General features: G+C 46.1%; 1 protein-coding gene across 1 annotated transcript in view; it reads right to left on the bottom strand.

Annotated features, from left to right (window-relative positions):
* LOC126194801 (protein CASC3-like) overlaps positions 1–27890 on the bottom strand; it is a 115533-nt gene that overhangs the window by 65543 nt on the left and 22100 nt on the right. Inside the window, exon 2 of the mRNA XM_049933111.1 lies at positions 3906–4076. Within this exon, the coding sequence (XP_049789068.1) occupies positions 3906–4076 (171 nt within the window). The remainder of the gene's footprint in view (positions 1–3905; positions 4077–27890) is intronic.

The raw sequence follows: 27890 nt of genomic DNA, 5'->3' as shown, positions 1-27890 counted from the left end.
AAGACTGCATCCAAAAGAAAGCCTAAATTTTACTGGTTCCAGCAAAGTGTTTAAATTAACCTAAAGTCTATTAGTTAAATAGATATTAAGACTTAAAATCTGTAGCCTGTATGACTTTCAGTGCCAATTGTGACCAAACTACCAAATAATTCCGAGATCTGTTTCGATACTTTTGCTACCTTTACTTTTCTACGTAAAATAACTCCAGTCTCAACTTTGTAAGTGCATTAATTAAGAATTAAGTAAATTTGAATATGTAAAAATTATTGTTCAAAAGGGCTGCCGTGGTTATAACTCGGGAATTTCCACGGCGGATGCATAAGTTAGTTGGTTGGTTGGTTTGGGGAAGGAGACCAGACAGCGAGGTCATCGGTCCCATCGGATTAGGGAAGGAAGTCGGCCGTGCCCTTTGAAAGGAACCATCCCGGCATTTGCCTGGAGCGATTTAGGGAAATCACGGAAAACCTAAATCAGGATGGCCGGACGCGGGATTGAACCGTCATCCTCCCGAATGAGAGTCCAGTGTCATAAGTTAGTTCCGCGTATTTAAATTGATACAGCTCACTCATGTTATTTAAATAATAAAACCCAATAGTTAACTTCAAAACCAGTTACAAAGGATCATTTTAACCCTGGGAAATTATAAACTATAATATATTAACAAAAATAGTCAAATATTCAAGCGCTCGTCTATATAAGGTCCGAGCTGGTGCAGTTCTCAGTTAGTTGTCGGTCAGATTCTTATGAAGCAAAAGTGCAGCAAGTCGGTTAATTTTTCCGGTCGGTATCAAAAAAGTGTAATTGTGAACATTGTTAAAGACTGGAAGTTTTTGACCTACCTAATGTGACGATTAAGTGTAAGAGGCCTGGTCACATGAATATTGTATGTGTGGATGATAACAAATAAATCGCACTGTGGTTGTCATAAATGTTCAACAATGAGTACGGTCTTGACTTTTGATTTTGGAAAACAATCTAGGATCCTGGCTTCTTAATTTCAGTGTGTTTTATGTGAGACGGACGCAGCTACCGGGAAGACAATATTGAATAAGCAAAGCAAGGTAGGTCGAGAACACTGCGCACTATCTACTGGGCGAGGAAATGTTTCAATACCGGTACATCCGGTTGTGACGTGAACTTTAAGTGGCACTAATACAAGGATACAGCCAGGCATGTTACAACACACGAGCCAATACAAACCCTAGGACTTATCTTAGAACATAGTCTGAAGAAAGATAAACTTACTTGGCCAGCATTTGTAGATTTAGAGAAAGCTTTGAACGATACGGACTTGAATATATACTTTGAAATTTTGAAGGCAGTAGGAATTACAAAAAATGGAGGAAAAGGTTATCTACAATTTGTGCAGAAACCAGACTGAAGTTATGGGAGTTGATGGACACTAAGGGGAAACTGTTGTTGACACAGGGATAGGCTTACCCCAGTTACAGACTCTTTGCAATAAAGGCATTTGGAAAGCTGATTAAAGATTAAAATAAAGAATAAAATCTTCAGGGTTTGTCGATGTCATTGTATGCAGAATGAGATCTTTTCACTCTGCAGTGGAGTGTGTGCCGATATGAAACTTCCTGGCAGATTAAAACTGTGTGCTGGACCGAGACTCGAAAGCGGGACCTTTGCCTTTCGCGCACAAATGCTCTACCATCTGAGCTACCTAAGCACGACTCACGCCCCATCCTCAGGAATGCTAGTTCTGCAAGGTTCACAGGAGAGCTTCTGTGAAGTTTGGGAGGTGGGAGATGAGGTAATGGCAGATCGAGGGCTGTGAGGATGGGGCATGAGTCGTGCTTGGGTAGCTCAGATGGTAGAGTACGTGCCCGCGAAAGGCAAAGGTCCTGAGTTCGAGTCTCAGCCTGGCACACAGTTTTAATCTGCCAGGAAGTTTCAATGTCATTGTAATTGTAATTCTGTCACACAGATGGCAAAGGACTCGGACAATCAGTTGAATGGAATTGACAGTGTCTTGAAAAGTAATTATGATAATACCATCATCCAAAGTACCACAAGGCCAATGGCATGTTGTTGAATTAAATCAAGTGATGCTGAGGGAATCAGATCAGGATGTTAAACACTACTAGTAGATGAATTGTGCTATCTGGAAAGCAAAATAACTGATAATAACTGAAGAATAGAAAATCCAGCCTGGCAATAGTGAGAAATGCCTTTCTGAAATAGAGAAATATTTTCGTTAATGTGTAATATTCATTTATGTGTTATTAAATCTACTATGAAAGTATTTGGGTGGAGAACAGCCTTGTATGGAAATGAAATGTGTACAATTAACAGCACATAAATAAAAGAGGAGCTTTGTAAATGTAGTGCTACAGAAGACTGCTGAAGATTTAGATGAGTAGAGTGGTGCTGAATCAAACAGGACAGAAAATAAGTGATAGGTTGATAGTACATATCTTGCATCAGGGAATAGTCTGTTTGGAAATGGAGGGAACAGATGAAGAAGACATCGAAGAAAATGCACTGGACAATGACTATATGACATGATGTAGCACACGTTTCAGAACTTATAACCAGCGGGGATGGAGCTAATGTTACCTATTTACCTCCAAAGTATCAGAGTTCGGAATGGAAGGTGGTGCACTATCCACAAAAAAATACATATATAAATGGTATAAATGTGAACACATGTACACAAACAATAATGAAGGAGGTAAGAACAATGACCATTATGTTGCAAAATATCCAGGACAGTGGTCGTCAAACTTCTTTTCTCGCAAGCTCATATTTTGGGCAGCTCATTGGGCCACATGTGTACTGGACTTATTACCTGGTAAGTAGCTATAGTAATGGCACCATAAGTTAGCCAACAACCCACCCAAGTACTGGTCACTGAAAGTCGGCACCATGTGGGACACTTAGTGTAAAGTGTTCACTGTGTCATATTGCTGCCACCCTCAGCGACTCCAGAGGTAATCACACTGTAATCACCTGATGAAGGGTTGTTGTGTTGCCCATGTGAGCAGATGACTAACTGATTAATAACAATAACTGTACTTACATTTAAATGCATTATGCAATATGAAACAATATACAAATATTTACTAAAGGTATCAAAGGTAATTTTTCTTCTACTCATTGCTTTTTATTACAATACCTTAATTTTATTTTGTATTCCTTGCTACAAATATGTACCACTTTTTCGTTCACCTGAATGACAACTCCAAAGCAGAGAGAAGCGACAAGAAGTACAAACTGAGGTTATACTTTGAAATACAGGCAGAGAAGATATTTGGTAAATTTGGCATATTTCATTCAAAGCTCTTAATTGATGAAAATATGATGCGAAAGTCACCCAGAACCGGGTGTCAGGGGAGATTTACCTCATGGGACGAGAAGGAAAGACTCGTTCCTTCTCATCCCGTGCGGTACATCTCCCCTGACCTGCGGTTCTGAGTGACTTTCCTGAAATCTACTCCTTTTCCTATACCTCTCCACTCCTTTCCCTTCACCCCTCCTGCCTGAAGAAGGAGTCACTGTCTCCAAAAGCTTCCTTAGTTACAATCTTCTTTTTTGTGCCTGTTCTGTCACTGCTTGGTGAGTAGAATTTTTATCTATCCAATTTAATTATTGTGTCAAAATTGATTGTTTTCATTGTTGAATAGAGATTCAGTAATATTACAAACAATGTCTTTATTTTGTTCATGATATTTATTATAGTTTTCTGTACTAAAATAATATTGTGCACTTTGATAGCTAATTATGCCGATGTCCTGAAAATGGGATGGTCTATAGTTTTTGTACTAATATACAGAAACTTTTCAGAACTGCCTTTTTTCATTTATGACGCAGGATATCATATTAATTCAAAGTATTGAACAAATAAAACAACAAAGATTTGGCAAGTAATGTAAGTAGAGAAATATAAGTACCTGTCCATCACCTTCTTCTCTTTCATATTCAATTACAATACTGTCACTGTCTCCATCATCTCCATCCCTTGGGGGTGAACAATCTGATCTGGAGTCATCACCATCATTATCCACTGTTCCATCATACTCGTAAGATTTTTGACCTTCAGTACTTATTGTGCCATCTGTTTTCTGGAAAAATGGAATGTAAAGAAGCTTCATAGTATGATCATTTTAAGACAAACAGTAATTTTATTAGAGCTTAGATATCAGGATAGTGAAAAGTAAGTAAAACGACCACCCATAAACTTCACGACAAGACAGAACAAGTCTTTAAGAGATGTATGTAACTGTTTTGGTTTGTTTCCTATATTTTTTACCTACATCACACATTCATTTCTATGCATGTAGAGTCAGCTGCACCCTACACCGTAAATATATTACTAACATGTATGAAACTATTTCTTTGTTCCTTTCTACACACTATCAGCAGTTACAAATTTACAAGTATTTTTAACAGTATCACAAAAAGTATTGAGCACGCTGTGCATTTCTGTATGGCTGCTGTCATGTGTTACTTTATGAAAACAGGCTGCAATTAGCGTCTCTGAATACTGACAAGAGAGAGGTATGGCACAGGGATGGGAAAGGTGGGCGGTGGTTCAGTGCAAGAGGGGGGGAAGGATAGGTTAAAGCTTCACATCATATGAACACCACTGTTACTAAAGGCATATAAAATATGAGTGTTATAACCTTTAATCACCAATAATTGCGTGGATATTCAAACACACTCACTTAGAAACAATAGCTGGTTACATAACAACAACTCAGTATATCTTATCCGACTGCCGTGCCGTGCCGTGAGGTGCGCCGGCGCCGTTCGTAGCTAGGTGGCGCTCCCGCGCTCAGCCGAGTTGCGGAGCGCCTCTATCGCCGTTTCCGCGTACTGTCGTGGCAGCACTGTAAATGTTGTGGCACTGTCACAACACTTTCTCCCCCTTGGCAAAAAAAACTCACTTCCTTGGAGACATGGACATTGTGGAGACATCCATGGCCTCTTGTGAGGCCCCGAGAAGATCCCGCGGAGAGACATGAGAGTATGGTCGAAAATGTCCAGGACGGAAGCTCGTGCGTGGAACGTGCCTCCTGGACGACATGATGGGTGAAAACTCCAGAGCAGCATCCATAGGTGTCGTGGACCTGGGGGTGTGCTCCAGCGAGATGGGTCCCGGAGAAGGCGGCGTCGCGACTGGGGCCGGTTCCGGCGTACTCGGAAGCGGTAGCAACGTCGGCTGCAGCAACACGTACGGTAGATCGGCAGCAGTGACAGGACTGGCGTCTCAGGCTGGTGGAGGCAAAGGAAGGGGCGGTGGCACCGGCGTGGCCACCACTCGTGGGTGCATCTGGTCGTAATGGCGAACAACCATGCCGTCGTCCATACATATGTCACAAAGCCGGCGGCCGCGAAGAGACTTTACCACCCCTGGAATCCATTTAGGGCGAGATCCATACCCTCGTGCCCACACGTTGGCGCCCACCGAGTATTTTCCCGCACTAGGGGACACAGCACAAGGCCTGACAGGGTGAAGCAGGTGCAGTAGAGTGCGCGGTTGGCGGCCATGCAAGAGTTCAGCAGGGCTGCGATCACCCAGAGGCGTGAAGCGATAAGAACTCAGAAATTGCAGCAGAGCGTCATCTGTGGAAAAATCACTAAGGAATTTTTTCATCTGGCCTTTGAAAGTGCGGACAAGGCGCTCGACTTCCCCATTCGATTGCGGATGGAAGGGTGGTGCTGTAACATGATGAATCCCTTGTCAAGTACAAAAATCACGGAAGGCCTGCGAAGAGAACTGAGGGCCATTGTCCGTGATGATCGTGGATGGAAGACCTTCTAGCGGGAAGATTTTGAACAAGGCCAGCGTCATCGCCGCAGTGGTGGGCAACGGACATCGAACAACAAACGGAAACTTCGAGAAGGCGTCAATCAACAATAGCCAAAAGTACCCGGATCAGGCCACGGAGAGGGCATTGTACGAGGTGCAGCCAGTTGTGGAGCACACTGACCACACGCAGCAACCATATGGGCGATGTCCGAATCAATACCGGGCCAATAAACGTGCCTGCGGGCCAGGGACTTAGTCCGAGAAATACCCCAATAGCCTTCATGCAACAGTTTGAGAACATCTTTGGGAAGAGAGGCTGGCACCACGACCCGTGGAGATGAGCCATCCGTGGCCAGAAGAACAACACCATCATGAACAGACAGACGAAGGCGCAAGGCATGGTAGTTGCGAAGGGGATCCGATGCCCAGCCCATTGGTCCTGTCCGGCCAACCCCGATGAACAAAACTGATCACCTGACGCAGGACTGGGTCCCGCGCAGTAGCCGACGCGACCTGCGAACCTGTAAGTGGAAAACCCTCGACCGCACGACGTTCTTCCTCATCAATGTGGAAACAGTAGTTCATCACGATCGAAAACCGGGTCTGGGCCCATCGGCAATCGCGACAATGCCTCAGCGTTGGCGTGCTGGGCCGTGGGGCGATAGTGAATCTCATAGTGAAAACGAGACAAGTATAAGGCCCAACGTTGCAGGCGGTGAGCTGCCTTATCTGGAAGCGACACCGATGGGCTGAACAGAGAGACCAGCGGCTTGTGGTCGGTGATGAGGTGAAACTTAGAACCATACAAAAAAACGTTGAACTTTTTTTAGAGCATAAATGATAGCGAGCGCGTCCTTTTTGATTTGAGAGTAACGCCGTTGCACATCGTTGAGGGTCCTGGAAGCATAGGTGATGGGTCGGAAGTCCTGGAAGCATAGGTGATGGGTCGTTCCGACCCATCCTCATACCGATGGGTGAGACCAGCCCCTAGGCCATACTGTGACGCGTCAGTCGCCAGAACCAAGTGCTGACCCGGACGGAATGTGGCAAGACAAGGCACTGACTGCAAATGAGCCTTCAGGTGGACAAAAGCCTGCTCACACTCGTCGGACCAACAGAAAGGGACATTTTTGCGTAACAGCTGATGCAGAGGATGAGCTACCGCCGCCGCGGATGGAATGAATTTGTGATAATAAGCAATCTTGCCTAGAAACGCCTGAAGTTCTTTGACCGTAGACGGTCGGGGTAGAGCGTTAATGGCCGCAACGTGCTGATGTAGAGGACGTATACCCTCACGGGACAAGTGGAAACCAAGATACACAATGGAGGGTTGGAACAATTGTGACTTGTCCAGATTGCACCTCAACCCAGCCGAATGCAAAACCCGAAACAGGGAACGCAAATTGCGAAGGTGTTCCTCAGTGGAGGCCCCCGTGAGAACAATGTCATCCAGATAGTTGATGCAGCAGGGAACGGAAGCCGTGAGCTGTTCCAAAAACCGCTGAAAAATGGCCAGCGCGCTAGCGACGCCAAATGGCAACCGCTGGTACTGATACAACCCACAAGGAGTGTTGATGACGAGAAATTCCCTGGAAGAAGCATTCAATGACAATTGATGGTACACCTCCGATAAGTCAAGTTTGGAAAAGAACTGGCCCCCAGCGAGCTTGGTAAATAACTCCTGAGGACGAGGAAGAGGATAAGTGTCAATGAGGCTCTGAGCATTGACGGTGGCTTTAAAATCACCACACAATCGCAGACTCCCGTTTGGTTTAGAAACCACCACAATGGGCGATGCCCATTCGCTGGAGGTAACAGGAAGGAGAATCCCTGAAGCTGTTAACCTGTCTATCTCAGCCTTGACAGGTGCACGCAACGCCACCAGAATAGGGCGTGCCTGGAAAAACTTAGGGCGAGCTGTAGGTTTAAGAGTAATGTGGGCTTCAAAATCCTTGGCATGACCCAGACCAGCAGAGAACATGGACGAAAATTCAGAACACAATCCATCCAGCTGTTGATACGGAATATCCTCAGATATGAGGTGCACATCATCATCAATGGAGAACCCGAACAACTGGAAAGCATCATAACCAAACAGGTTTTCAGTGCCCGCATGATCCACCACATAAAACGTGAGGGGCCTAACAACAGACTAGTAGGCAGTGGAAGCATCAAACTGGCCTATGATAGGAATTTTCTGTTTATTATAAGTTCTCAGATTTCGCGTAACTGGAGACAAGGGAGGGGAGCCCAACTCCAAATACGTGTGAGAATTAATGAGAGTTACTGCAGAGCCAGTGTCCACTTACATGCAAATGTCTTTATCCAGAACACAAACAGTAACAAACAACTTATTTGTTTGAGAAAGCACACAGTTAACATCCATGTCCGACGCCTCGTCCTCATCGACAGGAACTTTAGGGGACTGACACAGAAGCAATGTGGCCTTTTTTCCTACAGGAATTACACGTTGCCCAACGTTTTGGGACACACGGTCCTGTCATGCTGTACGAAACAACGTGGACAAGAAGGAGGTGCGGAACGAACCTGCTTCTGCGGTTGCTGTTTTCGCTGCGAGCGTTGCGGCCCAACGCGACGTTGTTATGCGAGTGAACCGCCGCCACATCTTCGTCCTCCTGTGAAACAGGCAAATTGTCCGTGTCAAAAGTTGACTGTACAGTGCCTACATCACACCACGTGTCTATTTGCGCGCCAGCAGTGTGAGACACTTCAAAGGATTGAGCGATGCTTAGAACATCCGACAACGACGGGTTGGCATTTGTAGGGCACGTTGCCGAACTTCTTTATCAGGAGCAAGCCGTAGAATAGCATCCCTAACCATTGAATCAGCATAAGACTCATGATGAGTGTCCGTGACAAACTGACATTTCCTACTCAGACCGTGTAGTTCCGCCGCCCAAGCCTGGTAAGATTGATGGGGCTGTTTACAACACCGGTAGAACGCCATGCGGGCGGCAACGATGTGGGTGTTTTTTCGGTAATAGTTAGACAATAAGGTTGGTTGGTTGTTTGAGGTTTAAGGGACCAAACAGCAAGGTCATCAGTCCCTTGTTTCAAATATGCTCCATTCCGCTAATGGGACATCTAAGAAAAGTCAGAACAATAAAACGGAAAAAGGTAAAAACGTAAAAGGACAGTCATGTTGTCATTGGTAAAAACAAAATGAGGGAAGTCGGCAGGAAAACGAACCCAACGCTATGCTGAAGCAGCATAGGCAAGACCACCTGTGACTTAAAAGGTGCAACCGCTAGAATGTAGAAATACGTATGGGAAAAGGAGACTAACCAGTCCTTAAAAAAAAAGGGTAAAAACAGAGTAAAAGGGGAGAAAAGAGGATCTCTGCCAGGGAGGTGAATCGGGAATCTCCAAACACGCCTTACAGTGGGAGACACCCAAACACTCATCGCCCTGCCCCAACACCAGAGAGAGAATAAAAACTTTAAAACTGAGAATAAAAACCACTTTCCCGGAGGAAACCAAGAACCAGAGAGGCAATCTGGGAATCGTCAGCCAACATCAAAGGTAAAGTGTGAGGGAGTCTGTACTGAGCACGCATAGCCAAAAGAAGGGGGCATTCAACCAAAATGTGGGCTACTGACTGGAAGGCTCCACAACCACAAAGTGGGGGTGGCTCATCACGCAAAAGAAAACCATGGGTCAGCCTGGTATGGCCAATGCGGAGACGACACAGTGTGGTCGAGTCCTCTCGGGAGAGGGAGAGGAAGAACGCCATGGGCCTGGTGTCACCTTAATCGCTCGAAGTTTATTAGACAGGGGAGTAGCCTCCCAAGAATTGGCCCATGACTGTGCGAAGTGGGATTTGATGTGAAGCCGTAAATCCGCTGCAGGAGGGGTTACAGAAAATGGGGGGTAAGTGACTGCTCCCCCAGCCAAATGATCAGCGAGCTCATTACCCGGGATTGGCCCATGACTGTGCGAAGTGGGATTTGATGTGAAGCCGTAAATCCGCTGCAGGAGGGGTTACAGAAAATGGGGGGTAAGTGACTGCTCCCCCAGCCAAATGATCAGCGAGCTCATTACCCGGGATACGCACATGGCCAGGGACCCAAAGGAAGTCAATGGAACAAGCATCACGGTGAATGTCAGCGAGATGGTCATGGATGGCAGAGACCAAGGGATGGCGCGAAAAACACCGGTCAATAGCAAGAAGGCCACTCATCAAGTCCGTACATAACAAAAACGCGGTTGTGTTGGGACTGTTTAATAAAGGTAAGGGCCTGGGAAATTGCCACCAATTCCGCAGTAAACACCCCACATGTACGTGGCAGCAGATGATTTTCCGCTCCAACAGAGGACGTGAAGGCATACCCAACATGATCAGCAGATTTAGAGCCATCAGTGTAAAAAACAACACCGGGGTGATGGAATCTTTCGGCCGAATTCGAGGCCGAGGAACTAACCAAGGAGGGGTGGAGGCAAGGGAGCGAGGAAGACAGGACAAAGAAGGAAGCTGAAAATCACGGCAAAGAGATGCAAGGCAGAGCCCAACCGGTAAACCCGCCCGAGGGCGGGAGTCGGGTGGGCGACGTCCATGGTCTGGGAACAGGATAGAATAGGAAGGATGAGTGGGAGAGGAACGGATAGTGAGTGCATAAGACACCAGAAGCTGGGACCGCCAAACAGAAAGGGGGGGGGGGGGATCCCAGCTTCAACCAGGAGACTATCAACAGGGCTAGTAGGGAAGGCACCGGTGTCCAAACGGATACCACGATGGTGGACTGGATCCAGCACGTGCAGTGTGGAAGGAGCAGCTGAATCATAAACTTGACAACCATAGTCCAAACGAGACAGAACTAGAGCACGATAAAGACGGAGAAGGAGGGAACAGTCCGCACCCCAAGAGGAGTGGGCAAGGAAGCGAAGGACATTGAGTTTACGGAAACATCCTACCTTCAGGAGTCTGATATGGGGCAGCCAAGTGAGCTTGATGTCGAAAAGAAGACCCAGGAAACGAAACTGTGGGACCACAGGCAATTGTTGTGCAGCAAGATAGAGCTCTGGATCAGGGTGGATCGTAGTACGGCAACAGAAGTGGACCACCCGCGATTTTAAAGGAGAGAATTGAAACCCGTGTAAGAGGGTCCATGCAGAGGCACGCCGTATAGCTACCTGGAGCTGCCGTTCTGCAGATGCCATCGAGGAGGAACTAACCCAAATGCAGAAATCATCCACATACAGGGCAGGGGCGACCAAGGGACCGACAGAGGCCACAAGTCCATCGATAGCAATGAGGAAAAGAAGGACACTCAAGACAGAACCCTGTGGGATGCCAGTCTCCTGGGTCCGTGGAGAACTAAAAGCAGTACCAACTCGAACTCTGAATGACCGATGGCTCAGGAACTGGCGGATAAAAATCGGGAGTGGGCCCCGAAGACCCCACCGGTGAAGGGTAAATAAGATGTGATGGCACCAGGCCGTGTCATAGGCCTTCCGAAGGTCAAAAAACACTGCAACCAAATGGCGGCGCTGGGAAAAAGCCTGCCGAACTGCGGATTCCAAGCGAAGTAAATGATCGATTGAAGACCGTCCCTCTCGAAAGCCACACTGGTAAGGGGACAAGAGATCCCGAGATTCGAGGACCCAATTGAGCCGACGGGCTACCATCCGTTCAAGTAACTTACAAACAACATTGGTCAAACTAATTGGCCGATAGCTGTCAACAGATAGGGGGTTCTTACCAGGCTTAAGGACAGGAACCACAATGCTATCCCTCCACTGAGAAGGGAAGTCACCCTGGAGCCAGATACGGTTAAACACCCGAAGAAGATGTTGCCGTTGTGGAGCACTGAGATGTTGAAGCAGTTGGTTATGAATGGAATCTGGGCCAGGGGCCGTATCATGAGAAGAAGATAGAGCAGAAAGAAATTCCCATTCAGTAAAAGGTTCGTTATAAGATTCTGACTCACAAGGGGTGAAACATAAGGTGGAAGCTTCAGCCAGCTGTTTTTGACAAAGGAAAGCAGCTGGATAGGAAGCTGACGCTGACGCCACTGCAAAATGGGTCGCAAGATGTTCTGCAAGAACTAATGGGTCCGTACAAATGCCATCTGGGAGGTGAAGGCCTGGGAGGGTGGACTGCCGATGGCAACCTTGGAGAGAACGAAGTGTAGCCCATACCCGTAACAGAGTGACAGTAGAACCAAGGGAAGAAACAAATCGTTCCCAACATATCCGCTTGCTCTGTTTGATTAAATAACGGGCTTTAGCGCGGAGGCGTTTAAAGGTAGTAAGGATGGCTACGGATGGGTGCCTCTTAAAGTGTTGCAAAGCTCGACGGCGATCACGGATGACAATGGCAATGGCCGTACTCAACCATGGGACTTGCCGGCGACGAAATGGTCCAGATGAGCGTGGGACAGCAAGGCTAGCAGCGCGAACAATCGCGGCAGACACGTCACGTAGGACGTCATCAATACAACCTGACAAAGAGGGAGAAAACACGACCTGTGCAGTGTATAGAGGCCAATCGGCGCGTTGGAAAGACAAGGTAATCTGTCCATCGGGGAGCGGGAAGGGGGCGTGATAATCAACGGGAAATGGTCACTATCACAAAGGTCGTCGTGTGGCGACCAGGGTAATGAAGGGAGGAGAGAGGGAGAAGAAAGAGAAAGACCAATGGCAGAAAAGGTACCATGACCGGCACTGAAATGAGTAGGGGAGCCATCATTAAGAAGGTACAGGTCGTGGTCTGCAATAAATTGGTCTATAAGAAGACCTCATCTAGATGGAAAGGCACTGCCCCACAAGGGATGATTAGGTTAGGTTAGGTTGGTGTTTAACGTCCCGTCGACAACGAGGTCATTAGAGACGGAGCGCAAGCTTGGGTTAGGGAAGGATGGGGAAGGAAATTGGCCGTGCCCTTTCAAAGGAACCATCCCGGCATTTGCCTGAAACGATTTAGGGAAATCACGGAAAACCTAAATCAGGATGGCTGGAGACGGGATTGAACCGTCGTCCTTCCGAATGCGAGTCCAGTGTGCTAACCACTGCACCACCTCGCTCGGTTACAAGAGATGATGAGCATTAAAATCCCCAAGGAGATTCCTGGAGAACCACACAAGCTGCAGAGTAGGACGAAAGAAGGGATTTCAATTCCGGAAGGTGACGATAGTATCCATTACAATTCCATTGGAGAACCACAGAACGATGGTTTAAATGGGGGCTGAACACGCTAAAGCCAGTCATACCGCTGGGTCCCCACCCGTCACCAACAAGGAGGGGGCGACATCCATGAACGACAGGTCAGAATCCGGTTGTAAAGTCGGGGAAGGGACCTCTGGTGACACCAGAGGCTCTTTGTCCCGGGACTTATGTTTCTTCTTCTTTTCAGGCTGAGATCGAGGAGGGCTGTGCGGCATAAAGGAGCCAGCTGCAGCAAGATCAGGAACAGAAAGAGACCGGGCGACTTGGGGGCCGACAGACCGCGACTCTCGCGGTAGCAGACCTTTGGCCTGGAAGGTGCCAGGAAGGGTCATCCCGGGAGAGGCGCCCTTGACCGGCAGACGCCGAAGCAGTGGGACACTTCTCCGGCTTGGGAGGGGGAGCAGCGCCCAGAGGAGAAGGTGTGGGAGCCGCAGGGGAGGGGGGGAGGAGAGGGGTCCGGGATGGGGGTAAGGAAGGGGGAGGAAGGGGTGAAGATGTAACCAAGGCGTAACTAGATGTCATGGACACAGGGTGCAGTCGTGCATATTTCTTACGGGCCTCTGTGTAGGTTAAACGATCGAGGGACTTATACTCCTGTATCTTTTTTTCTTTCTTATATACTGGGCAATCTGGTGAACGTGGAGAATGACTACCATGACAATTTACACACACAGGACGGGGAACACAGGGACTCCCCTCATGGAGTGGACGTCCACAGTCACCACAGAGAGGGGCCTGTGAACAGCGGGAAGACATGTGTCCAAAACGCAAGCACTTAAAACACCTCATAGGAGGTGGGATGTACGGCTTCACATCACAGCGATAGACCATAATCTTAACTTTCTCGGGGAGGGTATCCCCTTCAAAGGCCAGGATAAAGGCACCAGTATCAATACGATTGTCTTTAGGACCCTTCTGAACACGCCGAACAAAGTGAACACCCCGCCGTCTTAGAATGTCCCGAAGTTCCTCATCAGTTTGAAGGATGAGGTCCCTGTGAAAAATCACACCTTGTACCATATTTAGAGACTGGTGGGGGGTAATGGACACAGGAATTGTGCCAAGATGGGTACAGGCACGAAGGGCCGCAGATTGGGCAGCTGAAGCAGTTTTTATCAGCAACGAACCCGACCGCATCTTGCTCAGGGAGTCCACTTCGCCAAACTTGTCTTCAATGTGTTCCACAAAGAATAAAGGTTTCGTATTGGTGAAAGTATCTCCATCAGTCCTGGTACAAACTAGATAACGTGGGAAAGGTTTTGCCCCTAGCCGACGGGCCTGACCCTCTTCCCAGGGGGTAGCCATGGAAGGGAAGGCCGAAGGGGCAAGAGAAGCAGCATTTCAGGAATCAGTTCCACGCAGAGAGACGGCCGCAGAAGAACGGCCAGAGTTCTGGACCCATATGCGTTTCATTTGCATAGCGTCCGCCCTGATACCACCCACTCCGATCAGGGGCTCTCCTCATGGGCGCCACCCAGCCACAGCAAGGGCCGTCTGGCACGGCAGCCATTGCCAGGAGTTCCGATGCTCCAGGATGACGAGCAACCACTCCAAGGCATGCATGAGGAGGTCACAGCTCAGGTATCATAAGTGTGATCCCTGTGTGTTCAGGGGGCTCAACCAAAAGGGTACATAGCGACCCCACCACACGGGCTGGCTACTGTGCTGGCTATGCACCCTAGTATCAGACAACGACGTGAAAGAAAAGGTGGAATGTACTAGGAGGGTGCATGTCGGAGACACTAGGTAAGGTGCTCTTCCCCAAATGGCTCACACTACGGAGGAGAAATTTTGTAATGGAGGTCAAACCCCAGAGGGGGACCAATGAATGCCAAAAGGAGGAGATGATTATGCAACAAAGCCGAATTGGAAAACCAACAGAACCAGGAGGCTAGCGGGGGCCAACATAAGCAAGGACACCAAGAGAGGGAGAGGAGAGGGCGAGGGGAAAGGAGCAAGGAGGGGAAAGGAGGGGAAGGGAAAGGAAATGCAGCCCTGGAGAGAAAGAAGGCTGCAATGGCTCGGGGCCCCATGCTCGCCACGCACGTATCCACAAAAGAGTTGTGGACCCCCTGGGGGGAGTTAGACAATAAGTCACACATCTCTTGGAAGGACAGAGAGGCAGGTTCCCGCAGAGGGGCTAACTGAGATAGCAGCTGATAGATCCGTGGGGAAATCCAAGATAGAAATAACGACTTACACATAGGAGCGTCGACAACGCCGAAAGCCAAGAAGTGTTGCCGCAAACGCTTCTCATAATCCTCACACTCTTCAGCGGCCTCGTCGTAAGGAGGGAATGGAGGCGGAATGACAGACGATGAGTAAGCGACGTCGACAATGCCTGAATAGCAGCCGTCAGCTGTGTTTGTTGTGCCTGAATAGCAGCCGTCAGCTGTGTGTGTTGTTCAATGAGCGCTTGCATAAGCTGTTCCATGTCTGCCCCGTCACGAATACACAAATCCACAACGCAGTGAAAATATCCGACCTCGTCGCCAAAAAGTGTTATAACCTTTAATCACCAATAATTGCGTGTATATTCAAACACACTCACTTAGAAACAATAGCTGGTTACATGATAACAACTCAGTATCTCTTATTCGACTGCCGTGCCGTGACGTGCGGCCGGCGCCGTTCGTAGCTAGGTGGCGCTCCTGCGCTCAGCCGAGTTGCGGAGCGCCTCTATCGCCGTTTGCGCGTACTGTCATGGCGGCATTGTAAATGTCGTGGCACTGTCACAACAATGAGAAGGGTAGCTTAGAGGAATTACTTCAAGTTCTGTAATCCTGTCATCCTCAGTTGCATATAATATTGCAGTATGTTGATAACAATTATCAACAAACTGCAAAATTAGAGGAACCTGCAAATTAGTCTACACGAAATGTGTTTCAGGTTATCAAACTAGGAGCAGTAAAAGCAGCTGATACTTTGTTATGGGGTGGCTGTAATTTAAAGTTTTTTTTTTAAATTTATTTTTGCCTCTATCATTTTAATTTTATTTACTGACTGTAAAGGAAGATTTTTTAACATCCTATCCATCAGATATGAGGTCATTAGAGACAGCACAAGTTCGAATTAGGGAAGGAAATTTGCTTTGGCCATCTCAAAAGAACCAATCCATTATTTGCCTTATGGAGCTTCAGGGCAAGTACAGAAAACTTAAATCAGGAATATCAGATGGGAATTGAGCTGCCATCCTACTGAAGGTGAGTAAAGTGTCCCAATACAAAATGTGGATTGTGTTCCTACAGCCTGTAGTACCTCCATAGATAGCATGAAGTTATTATGTTCTGCAATGTTATAACATACTTGCTAAAGATCAGTGAAAAAATTGGTCTGCACAAAATAAAAGAAATTTCTAGTAATTTTGTTTCATTTAGTAGGCTCTCTTTTTGTCATTTATTCCAGATTATCGTAGTAGTAGCAGCTGTTCCTCAGTAGCTTGGACAGTGGAAAAGTCAATTACATGAGAATTATTAAAAACAAATTACCCCAATTACTATCAGTGATGACAGTTCCCTATACAGCGACATTATGAGACTTCTCTGTTCTTAATGGTGGCTTTTCTCAAATATAACCAGTGCTATGATTATGAATGTACAATTTCCGAAGCGACAAGTGTCTGCAATGCAGTTTCTCTCATTTGTGTGATTCATGAGACAATTAATAACAACAGTAAGGTGAATGGCTTGTTTCTGGACTTGCGAAAGTTTTTTATATGGTACTCCTCTGTCAGTTAGAGGGTAAGCTACACAGTAAACTAATAATTTAAATACTCAATTGTAACATGGATGTCTTGTGAAGAAAAACTCTGCAATTCTGGCTTTTGTAAATAAACTTTGATAGAGTCAAGTAATCACATCAGTCATAAACTACTTTTATCCAGATTGGACAATGGTAAATCCAGGATGGAATGTAACAATATTATGAAAAGGATAGTAGCTACTGACCATAATAGTGGAGATGCTGACTCGCAGATAGGCACAACAAAAAGATTGTCAGAAAGTGAGCTTTACACACACACACACACACACACACACGACACAGTGTCTGGCTGCTGAGGCCTCAGCAGCCAGAGACTGTGGTCAAGTATGCGCAAGTTGTTTGTTTGTTTGTTTGTTTGTGTGTGTGTGTGTGTGTGTGTGTGTGTGTCCTTTCTGAAGAAAGTACATCAGGAATGGGGTGCACTCAGCCTCATGAGGCCAAAAGAAGAGCTGCTCAAATAAAGAAGTAGCGACATCATCGGTATTTATCCACTGGTAATAATGGCTAGAGGGATTGCGAAATGCTGATCCCTTGTCCTACAATCAGACTGCTCCAAGTACTGCCTTTCAGGCAGCAGTCAGCCAGTTGGAACAGATTTAATGAAATAATGTAAATTGTAAGTTGGACCATTCAGCCTGAGACACGTACTCTCCACAGAGTCAATCAAGAAAAGTGACTCTAATGGAAGTGAGAGAGAGAGAGAGAGAGAGAGAGAGAGAGAGAGAGAGAGACATATCATAACAGCAATCAGCTGTCACTTAGTAAACACTGCCACATAAGACCAGCTCTCGATTATTCCAGTGTTTACAACCTTCAGATATAGAAATCCAAATTATTCTCGTATGTTTTCTAAAGTCAGCTACACCCATTCCACTAGGATATCACCTCTGTCTTTTCTTATCCCTTGGTACCATACAATGACCCATTCACCAGGCAACAAGTCCCCCCAACTGCATTCGACTTCCATTACAGCCCTACCTATGTCAGCTACTCCTGGTTGTTTCCCAACTCATATTCTTCCTGTCATTTTTATTAAACTCCAGCATTCTCTGCTCCATTTCTCAGAATAAGCCTTGGTTTTGAACGGTTTTTGCATTAAAAGTCCAAGGTTCATAATAATAAGTGAAAACTGGTGATAAAAACATATGGTATGCTTTCCTTTTTTGGACAAATTGGAATCTTACTTTTGGAAAGCTTATTTAGTTTACCAAAAGCACTCCAGGTCACTTTTGCTCTTCTGTTTATTTCTTTTTGCTATGCATCCAGTTGCTTCCTTCACCTGCCCTAAAAACACAAACTCAGCTTTTTCTATAACACATGCTTAGCTTTTACTAGTTTCCTTGCTATATACGCATATATTGGCTACAATTTTTGTTTTGTCTGATAGTAATTGATTTTCAGCCCTACTTTCAACCTTGTTCCCATTAATTCATCCATTAGTTGTTGAAGTTCATCTGCCACTGGAGGCAAACAGTACAATGTCATGTTGTTGTTGTTGTGGTCTTCAGTCCTGAGACTGGTTTGATGCAGCTCTCCATGCTACTCTATCCTGTGCAAGCTTCTTCATCTCCCAGTACCTACTGCAACCTACATCCTTCTGAATCTGCTTAGTGTATTCATCTCTTGGTCTCCCCCTACGATTTTTACCCTCCACGCTGCCCTCCAATGCTAAATTTGTGATCCCTTGATGCCTCAAAACATGTCCTACCAACCGATCCCTTCTTCTAGTCAAGTTGTGCCACAAACTTCTCTTCTCCCCAATCCTATTCAACACCTCCTCATTAGTTACGTGATCTACCCACCTTATCTTCAGCATTCTTCTGTAGCACCACATTTCGAAAGCTTCTATTCTCTTCTTGTCCAAACTGGTTATCGTCCATGTTTCACTTCCATACATGGCTACACTCCATACAAATACTTTCAGAAACGACTTCCTGACACTTAAATCTATATTTGATGTTAACAAATTTCTCTTCTTCAGAAACGATTTCCTTGCCATTGCCAGTCTACATTTTATATCCTCTCTACTTCGACCATCATCAGTTATTTTACTCCCTAAATAGCAAAACTCCTTTACTACTTTAAGTGTCTCATTTCCTAATCTAATTCCCTCAGCATCACCTGATTTAATTTGACTACATTCCATTATCCTCATTTTGCTTTTGTTGATGTTCATCTTATATCCTCCTTTCAAGACACTGTCCATTCCGTTAAACTGCTCTTCCAAGTCCTTTGCTGTCTCTGACAGAATTACAATGTCATCGGCGAACCTCAAAGTTTTTACTTCTTCTCCATGAATTTTAATACCTACTCCGAATTTTTCTTTTGTTTCCTTCACTGCTTGCTCAATATACAGATTGAATAACATCGGGGAGAGGCTACAACCCTGTCTCACTCCTTTCCAAACCACTGCTTCCCTTTCATGCCCCTCGACTCTTATAACTGCCATCTGGTTTCTGTACAAATTGTAAATAGCCTTTCGCTCCCTGTATTTTACCCCTGCCACCTTCAGAATTTGAAAGAGAGTATTCCACTTAACGTTGTCAAAAGCTTTCTCTAAGTCTACAAATGCTAGAAACGTAGGTTTGCCTTTTCTTAATCTTTCTTCTAAGATAAGTCGTAAGGTTAGTATTGCCTCACGTGTTCCAACATTTCTACGGAATCCAAACTGATCTTCCCCGAGGTCCGCTTCTACCAGTTTTTCCATTCGTCTGTAAAGAATTCGTGTTAGTATTTTGCAGCTGTGGCTTATTAAACTGATAGTTCGGTAATTTTCACATCTGTCAACACCTGCTTTCTTTGGTATTGGAATTATTATATTCTTCTTGAAGTCTGTGGGTATTTCGCCTGTCTCGTACATCTTGCTCACCAGATGGTAGAGTTTTGTCATGACTGGCTCTCCCAAGGCCATCAGTAGTTCTAATGGAATGTTGTCTACTCCCGGGGCCTTGTTTCGACTCAGGTCTTTAAGTGCTCTGTCAAACTCTTCACGCAGTATCTTATCTCCCATTTCATCTTCATCTACATCCTCTTCCATTTCCATAATACTATCCTCAAGTACATCGTCCTTGTATAAACCCTCTATATACTCCTTCCACCTTTCTGCCTTCCCTTCTTTGCTTAGAACTGGGTTGCCATCTGAGCTCTTGATATTCATACAAGTGGTTCTCTTCTCTCCAAAGGTCTCTTTAATTTTCCTGTAGGCAGTATCTATCTTACCCCTAGTGAGACAAGCCTCTACATCCTTACATTTGTCCTCTAGCCATCGCTGCTTAGCCATTTTGCACTTTCTGTCGATCTCATTTTTGAGACGTTTGTATTCCCTTTTGCCTGCTTCATTTACTGCATTTTTATATTTTCTCCTTTCATCAATTAAATTCAATATTTCTTCTGTTACCCAAGGATTTCTATTAGCCCTCGTCTTTTTACCTACTTGATCCTCTGCTGCCTTCACTACTTCATCCCTCAGAGCTACCCATTCTTCTTCTACTGTATTTCTTTCCCCCATTCCTGTCAATTGTTCCCTTATGCTCTCCATGAAACTCTCTACAACCTCTGGTTCTTTCAGTTTATCCAGGTCCCATCTCCTTAAATTCCCACCTTTTTGCAGTTTCTTCAGTTTCAATCTGCAGTTCATAACCAATAGATTGTGGTCAGAACCCACATCTGCCCCTGGAAATGTCTTACAATTTAAAGCCTGGTTCCTAAATCTCTGTCTTACCATTATATAATCTATCTGATACCTATTAGTATCTCCAGGATTCTTCCAGGTACACAACCTTCTTTTATGATTCTTGAACCAAGTGTTAGCTATGATTAAGTTATGCTCTGTGCAAAATTCTACAAGGCGGCTTCCTCTTTCATTTCTTCCCCCCAATCCATATTCACCTACTATGTTTCCTTCTCTCCCTTTTCCTACTGACGAATTCCAGTCACCCATGACTATTAAATTTTCGTCTCCCTTCACTACCTGAATAATTTCTTTTATCTCGTCATACATTTCATCAATTTCTTCATCATCTGCAGAGCTAGTTGGCATATAAACTTGTACTACTGTAGTAGGCATGGGCTTTGTGTCTATCTTGGCCACAATAATGCGTTCACTATGCTGTTTGTAGTAGCTAACCCGCACTCCTATTTTTTTATTCATTATTAAACCTACTCCTGCATTACCCCTATTTGATTTTGTATTTATAACCCTGTAATCACCTGACCAAAAATCTTGTTCCTCCTGCCACCGAACTTCACTAATTCCCACTATATCTAACTTTAACCTATCCATTTCCCTTTTTAAATTTTCTAACCTACCTGCCCGATTAAGGGATCTGACATTCCACGCTCCGATCCGTAGAATGCCAGTTTTCTTTCTCCTGATAACGACGTCCTCTTGAGTAGTCCCCGCCCGGAGATCCGAATGGGGGACTATTTTACCTCCGGAATATTTTACCCAAGAGGATGCCATCATCATTTAATCATACAGTAAAGCTGCATGTCCTCGGGAAAAATTACGGCTGTAGTTTCCCCTTGTTTTCAGCCGTTCGCAGTACCAGCACAGCAAGGCCGTTTTGGTTAATGTTACAAGGCCAGATCAGTCAATCATCCAGACTGTTGCCCCTGCAACTACTGAAAAGGCTGCTGCCCCTCTTCAGGAACCACATGTTTGTCTGGCCTCTCAACAGATACCCCTACGTTGTGGTTGCACCTACGGTACGGCCATCTGTATCGCTGAGGCACGCAAGCCTCCCCACCAACGGCAAGGTCCATGGTTCATGGGGGAAGTACAATGTCATCTGTAAATCAAATGTCATTCAGAAATGTTCCATTACCAAGTAGGCCAATTGCTGCTTTGTTTCTTAGTTGAATTATCTTACTCTACAATCATATGAATTACTTTAGAACTGCTGTCAATATCTATGGTGATGTAAAATTTCCTTGCTTTACTCCTCTTTCAATTCTGTATTTTTATCATCATGACGAAGCTAGCAGAAGGCTGTACAACTGAATTGCATATTGTTCAGAATCAATGCCTTTGTTCCCCAAAGGCTGACGGAACAGATTTAGCTGAATTGGAAACAGAAGCTTTTTCAAAATCTATGAAACCCACAGAAAGTGGCAAACTTGTGGCAGTTACTCCAATCTATATTTTTCACAACTTGCAAATGGTCCATTTTCCCCCTTCTATTTCTAAAGCTGGCTGGTTCCCTAGCCCAATTCAAATCTAATGTTTTCTCTATGCAGCTTGTAAGAATTTTAGTGAATATCTTGTAGCCCTACAACTAAAGTAAATCAATACAATGCCATTAGACACAAACGAGAAACATATTTCACTGACCATCTTGGCAAGATCGGTTCGTTTTACAAAACTAGAGATATGGTCATACCTATGAACAATACATTAAAAGAAAACTGAGGGAGATTCAAAGGGTAAATCACAAAGTAGTCCCACAGATTTACACGCAAGTACCACAATAGAATGTATGGATTGAAGATCATGTTGATCAGTCACCTAAAATCTCATTTACCAGAAGACATCTTGTTGGTGATATCACCATTATATGATTGTCCACTCCTTGGTGTTGTACGTGGCCCCTGTTGTTAATAAGTACATAATACCAATCCAGGTAGCACAAATACGGCTTTATTCACAAGCCTCTGAACAATACTGGAACTAAGCCTCTCATGACTCTACACAGAACTGATGTGAGTGGTACAAACTAAAAGAACATAGTGAGAGGAGTCAGCACTGCTCTGTGCATATATAGATGCAAGTCGCCGATACATGGCGCAGTAGAGACTGTGCACACTATCTAGTGGTGGCCTCTAGGAACCGACCTGCGCTGATACAGTTGGCAGTCGATTTAAATGCACATACATAGCGACACTACACTCGGCGCTCACATTCGCTGGCATTAGTAGCAGGATACAACAACTGTTTGTTTCCGGGCCTCAGTATCCTAAAACACGTTTGAACTTCCCATATTTTCAGATCTGAAAAATGAGATTATCACTAAAATCTTAAAATGTTACATATCATGCACTCTGATATTTTCATCATTGTCTATTATGCTTCCTGGTATGTTTATTAAACATACTTTTTAGTCTGTTTCATAATTAAGTATATGTGCCAGGGTTCTTAGAAGTGGAATATTCCTGGTTCCTTCTTAACATTTTATGGCAAACAACATCACAAATATCATCCAACCAATAGAAAGATGGCTGAAAATGCTCTGGCGTTAACTCAAGTTGATTTATCTCAAATAAACCTTGTGTAAATAGAAGGAGTGCGGTATTTTTTGTCTGAAGATAACTTTTTCATTTCAGAAGTATCTATTTTCTAAGGACAAAACAAAAACTTGTAACTTGCATGAAACTCAGTTTGGAAAGAGAATCAGGGTTAACACTGGTGTGTTGTGGTCTTCAGTCCAGAGACTGGTTTGATGCAGCTCTCTGTGCTACTCTATCCTGTGCAGGCTTCCTCAAGTAACTTCTGCAACCTACATCCTTCTCAATCTGCTTAGTGCAATCATCTCTCGGCCCCCCTCTGTGATTTTTACCCTATTCGCTGCCCTCCGATACTAAACTGAAGAACCCTTGGTGCCTCATAATGTGTCCTACCAACTGATCCGTTCTTCTAGTCAAGTTGTGCCACAAATCCCTCTTCTCCCCAATTCTGTTCAGTATGGTTGGTTGGTTTGTTTGTTTAAAGAGAGAGAAGGAACCAAACTACGAGGTCATCGGTCCCTTGTTCCAAATAAAACAATGCCACAAGGGTGAGAATAAAACATATGAAACATATAACACAAAACGGAAAGAAAGGAAAAGCCACAAGAACGAAAGAAAGGCAACGAATACTAAAAGGAACAAAAAGAGGACAAGAAAACAACAGAGAGACACTAGAAACAGAAGGGAGTAAAACATGAAAGCAGATTACAGTGGCTGGCCAACCATGTGAATAAAAAGGGAAAGCCAGCCACTCTGCAACACATTAAAATCTCCACCCTAAAAGCACTAGGGTGGAGGACACGGAGGGACAAAGGACATGCACTAAAACTTACATAGAAGTATAAAACCCACTCTCATGGATAAAATTAAAGCTGCTGTGGAGGCATTGTCACCCAACACCGAAGGCAGGGCGCTGGGAAAGTTAAAAGCCTGCTGCAGAGCGTCTAAAAGTGGGCAGTCCAGGAAGAGGTGGACGACTGTCATTTCGGAGCCACAGGGCCACTGAGATGCGTCCTTGCAACAGAGTAGGCAACCATGCGTTAGCCATGTACGGCTAATGTGGAGCCGGCAGAGGACAACTGATTCCCTACGAGAGGTCTGCATGGAAGACTTCCACACATTCATAGTCTCCTTAATGACATGCAGCTTGTTGGGCATGCTGTTATGCCATTCCGTCTGACAAAGCTGGAAAACCCTGCAGTGTAAGAAAGAACGCAGGTCAGCTTCGGAGATGCCTATCTCCAGAAGCGGTTTCCGCATCGCCTGTTTGGGCAGCCTGTAGGCGAGTTCATTGCCGGGGATTCCGACGGTTCTGGGGTCCACACAAACACCACGAAACGGAGGTATTGTTCCAGAGCATAGATAGACTCCTGAATGGACGCTACCAGAGGGTGACGAGGGTAGCACTGGTCGATAGCTTGTAGGCTGCGCAATGAGTCAGTACACAGGAGAAATGACTTGCCAGGGCATGAGCAGATGTACTCAAGAGCACAAGATATGGCCGCCAGCTCTGCAGTGGAAACACTGCAGCCAACTGGCAAGGAGTGCTGCTCAACATGTCCTCCATGAACATATGCGAAGCCTACGTGACCATCAGCCATTGAGCCGTCGGTGTAAACCACTTCAGAGCTTCGGAACACGTCAAGAATCAAGAGGAAGTGACAGCGGAGAGCGGCGGGGTTAACTGAGTCCTAAGGGCCATGCAAAAGGCCCACACAAAGCTGCAGCCAAGGCGTACACCATGGAGGTGTACGTGAACAGACTGCAAGTAGGGGTGGTAAAGGGAAGGACTCCAGTTCAGAGAGAAGGGACTGCACATGAACCACAATGGTTAGCCCTGATCTGGGCCATTCATGAGGGAGATGCCATGGGCGGGAAAAGGAGACGGTAATTCGGATGCTCAGGGGAACTATGAATGTGTGCTGCATAGCTGGTGAGCAGTTGCGCACGTATGATCTGCAGTGGAGGGACACCAGCCTCCACCAGTACACTGGTCACCGGACTCGTCCTAAAAGCTCCTGTCGCTAATCGAACCCCACAGTGGTGCACAGGGTCAAGTAAATGCAATGCTGAAGGCGCTGCCGAACCATAAACCACACTCCCACAGTCAATTCGGGATTGGACAAGGGCTCTGTAGAGCTGCAGCAGCGTACAGCGATCTGCAAACCCCAATTGGTGTTGCTCAGGCAACGGAGGGCATTGAAGTGCTGCCAGCACTTCTGCTTAAGCTGATGAAGATGAGGGAGCCAAGTCAATTGAGCATCGAAAACCAGTCCTAGGAATTTATGTGTCTCCTCTACAGTGAGTGGATCGTCATTAAGGTGAAGTGTGGGTTCCAGATGAATGGTACGACACTGACAGAAGTGCATGACACATGATTTTGCGGCTGAAAACTGGAAGCCGTGGGCTAGAGCCCACGACTATGCCTTGTGGATGGCTCCCTAGAGGCACCGCTCAGTAACAACATCACTGGAGCAGCAGTACGAAATGCAGAAGTCGTCTGCATACAGAGAAGGTGAGACAGAGGGCCCGACTGCCGCTGCTAGACCATTAATGGCCACTAAAAATAGAGAGAGACTCAATACAGAGCCCTGCGGGACTCCATTCTCCTGGATATGGATGGAACTATGGCATTCACCAACTTGGACATGGAAAGTATGGAGCGATAGGAAGTTTTGGATAAAAATCTGGAGTAGTCCCCGGAGACCCCACTCATACAAATGTGGCAAGGATATGACGTCGCCAAGTTGTGTCGTGTGCTTTACGTAAGTCAAAAAAAGACAGCAATCAGGTGTTGCTATCTGGAAAAGGCTGTTCGGATGCAGACTCGATGGACACAAGATTATCAGTGGTAGAGCGACCCTGGCGGAAGCCGCCCTGACATTGAGCCAGCAAGCCACCTGATTCCAGGACCCAACCCAACTGCCAACATACCAAACGTTCCAGCAGCTTACAAAGAACGTTGGTGAGGCTGATGGACCGATAGCTATGCACATCAAGCAGTTTTTTACCGGGTTTGAGCAACAGAATGATGGTGCTCTCCTGCCATTGCGATGGAAAGACGTCATCACACCAGATCCAGTTGAAGATGACGAGAAGATGTTGCTTGTAGTCAGATGAGAGATGTTTAATCGTCTGGCTGTGGATGCGATCAGGCCCAGGAGCTGTGTCGGGGCAATGTACAAGGGCACTGAGGAGCTTCCAATCTGTAAATGGGACGTTATAGAATTCACTGCAGCATGTAGTGAATGAGAGGATGTTCCCTTCCAGCCGCTGTTTGAGTGCGAAAGGCTGGTGAGTAATTCTCCGATGCAGAGGCTCGAGCAAAGTGCTCAGCAATCGCGTTTGCGTCGGTACATAACTTGCCATTTATGGTAACACCGGCGACAGCTGTTGGGGCCTGGTACCTGAAAAGACGTTTGATCTTTGCTCAGACTTGGGAAGGTGACGTGTGGCACCCAATGGTGGAGACGTATCTCTTCCAACACTCCTTCTTCCGTTGTTTGATAAGGTAGCGAACACGGGCACGGAGCCGTTTAAAAGCTATGAGGTGCCCCAGGGAAGAGTGCCGCTTATGCCACTGTAGAGCTCGCCGATGCTCCTTCCTGACGCTGAGGCAGTGACAGGAAGATGGGTAAGTGGTCACTAGCACACAGGTCGTCATGTGCTCTCCAGTGGATAGATGGGAGAAGTCCTGGGCTGCAAATTGATAAATCAATGGCTGAGTAACTACCACGAGCCACACTCAAATGTGTATCGGCCCCAGTATTTAAGACGCAGAGGTTGAATTGCGTCAGTAAAGTTTCGACATCTCTGCCTCAGCCAGTAAGCATCGTACCACCCCACAAGGGGTTACGGGCATTAAAATCTCCCTGAAGTACGAGAGGTTTAGGGAGTAGATCAATCAGTGCAGCTAATACAGTCAGGGGTACTGCACCATCTGGAGGAAGATATACATTGCAGACAGTTATTTTCTGCGTCGTCCTTATTCTGACAGCCACAGCTTCAAGAGGGCTTTGAAGGGGCACATGTTCACTACAGACAGAGTTTAGGACATAAACGCAAACTCCACCTGACACTCGATTATAGTCGCTACGGTTCCTGTAATATCTCTCATAGTTGCGAAGGGCAGGGGTCCGCATTGCTGGGAACCAGGTTTCCTGGAGGGCAATGTAGATAGCAGGTGTAAAGCTTAACAGTTGCCGTATCTGAGTCAGGTGTGGAAAAAACCGCCGCAATTCCACTGGAGGATGACATCGTGAGACTAGGAAGGCATGGCACATTCAGTGAGGCAGTTTATGCCTCATAGTCACCTGCTGCCACCGATTTATATCTTAAGCAGTCTATATCCATTGCATCTGAGGGTCTGGCAAGATCTAGGTCCTCAGCGGGTTCCAAAATCTCCACCCCATCCTCAGCCGCAGAGCTTGTAGGCAGCGGTGGTGTGGGTGCCACTGCAATTTCCTTGGTCTTAGGGGTTTTCTTTTTGGATTTCTCTTGCTGCTTCTTGGGTTTCCCCGAGTGGGACGACTTCACTGGCTTAGTCGCCAGGACTGAGGGTGAGCGTGAAGCCCTATGACCAGCTGCTTTTGGGCTCTTCAGCCACTGGTGGGTGTCGTCTTTGCCACTAGAAAAAACCTGGGACGGGAGTGACCCAAGGAACCCCTTCCTAGCGAGAGAAGCCAAAGAAGACTTACATTCCTCCGGCTTAGAAGTGGGGACGGATGTGCCCCATTTGGGGGGGGGGGGGGCAGGCCAGGAGGGGGGGGGGGGGGGTGTTGCACTCGAAGTAGGTGGTGCAGGAGCAACATGGAGGGAAATGCCCCCCATCATCAAGGGGGCAGGTGTAGAATTCCGGCTCTGAGAGGTGACCTGGGTTGGCGGAGCTGATGGTGCCAGAACTGATGTAGCGGCAGCATAAGATGATGTCATGCGCACAGGATGCAGGCGTTCA

This window comes from Schistocerca nitens, chromosome 7 (genome assembly GCF_023898315.1).
Source record: "Schistocerca nitens isolate TAMUIC-IGC-003100 chromosome 7, iqSchNite1.1, whole genome shotgun sequence".
Taxonomy (NCBI): domain Eukaryota; kingdom Metazoa; phylum Arthropoda; class Insecta; order Orthoptera; family Acrididae; genus Schistocerca; species Schistocerca nitens.
Note: the sequence above shows the minus strand (reverse complement) of the source record. Positions and strands in the feature narration are given on the sequence as shown.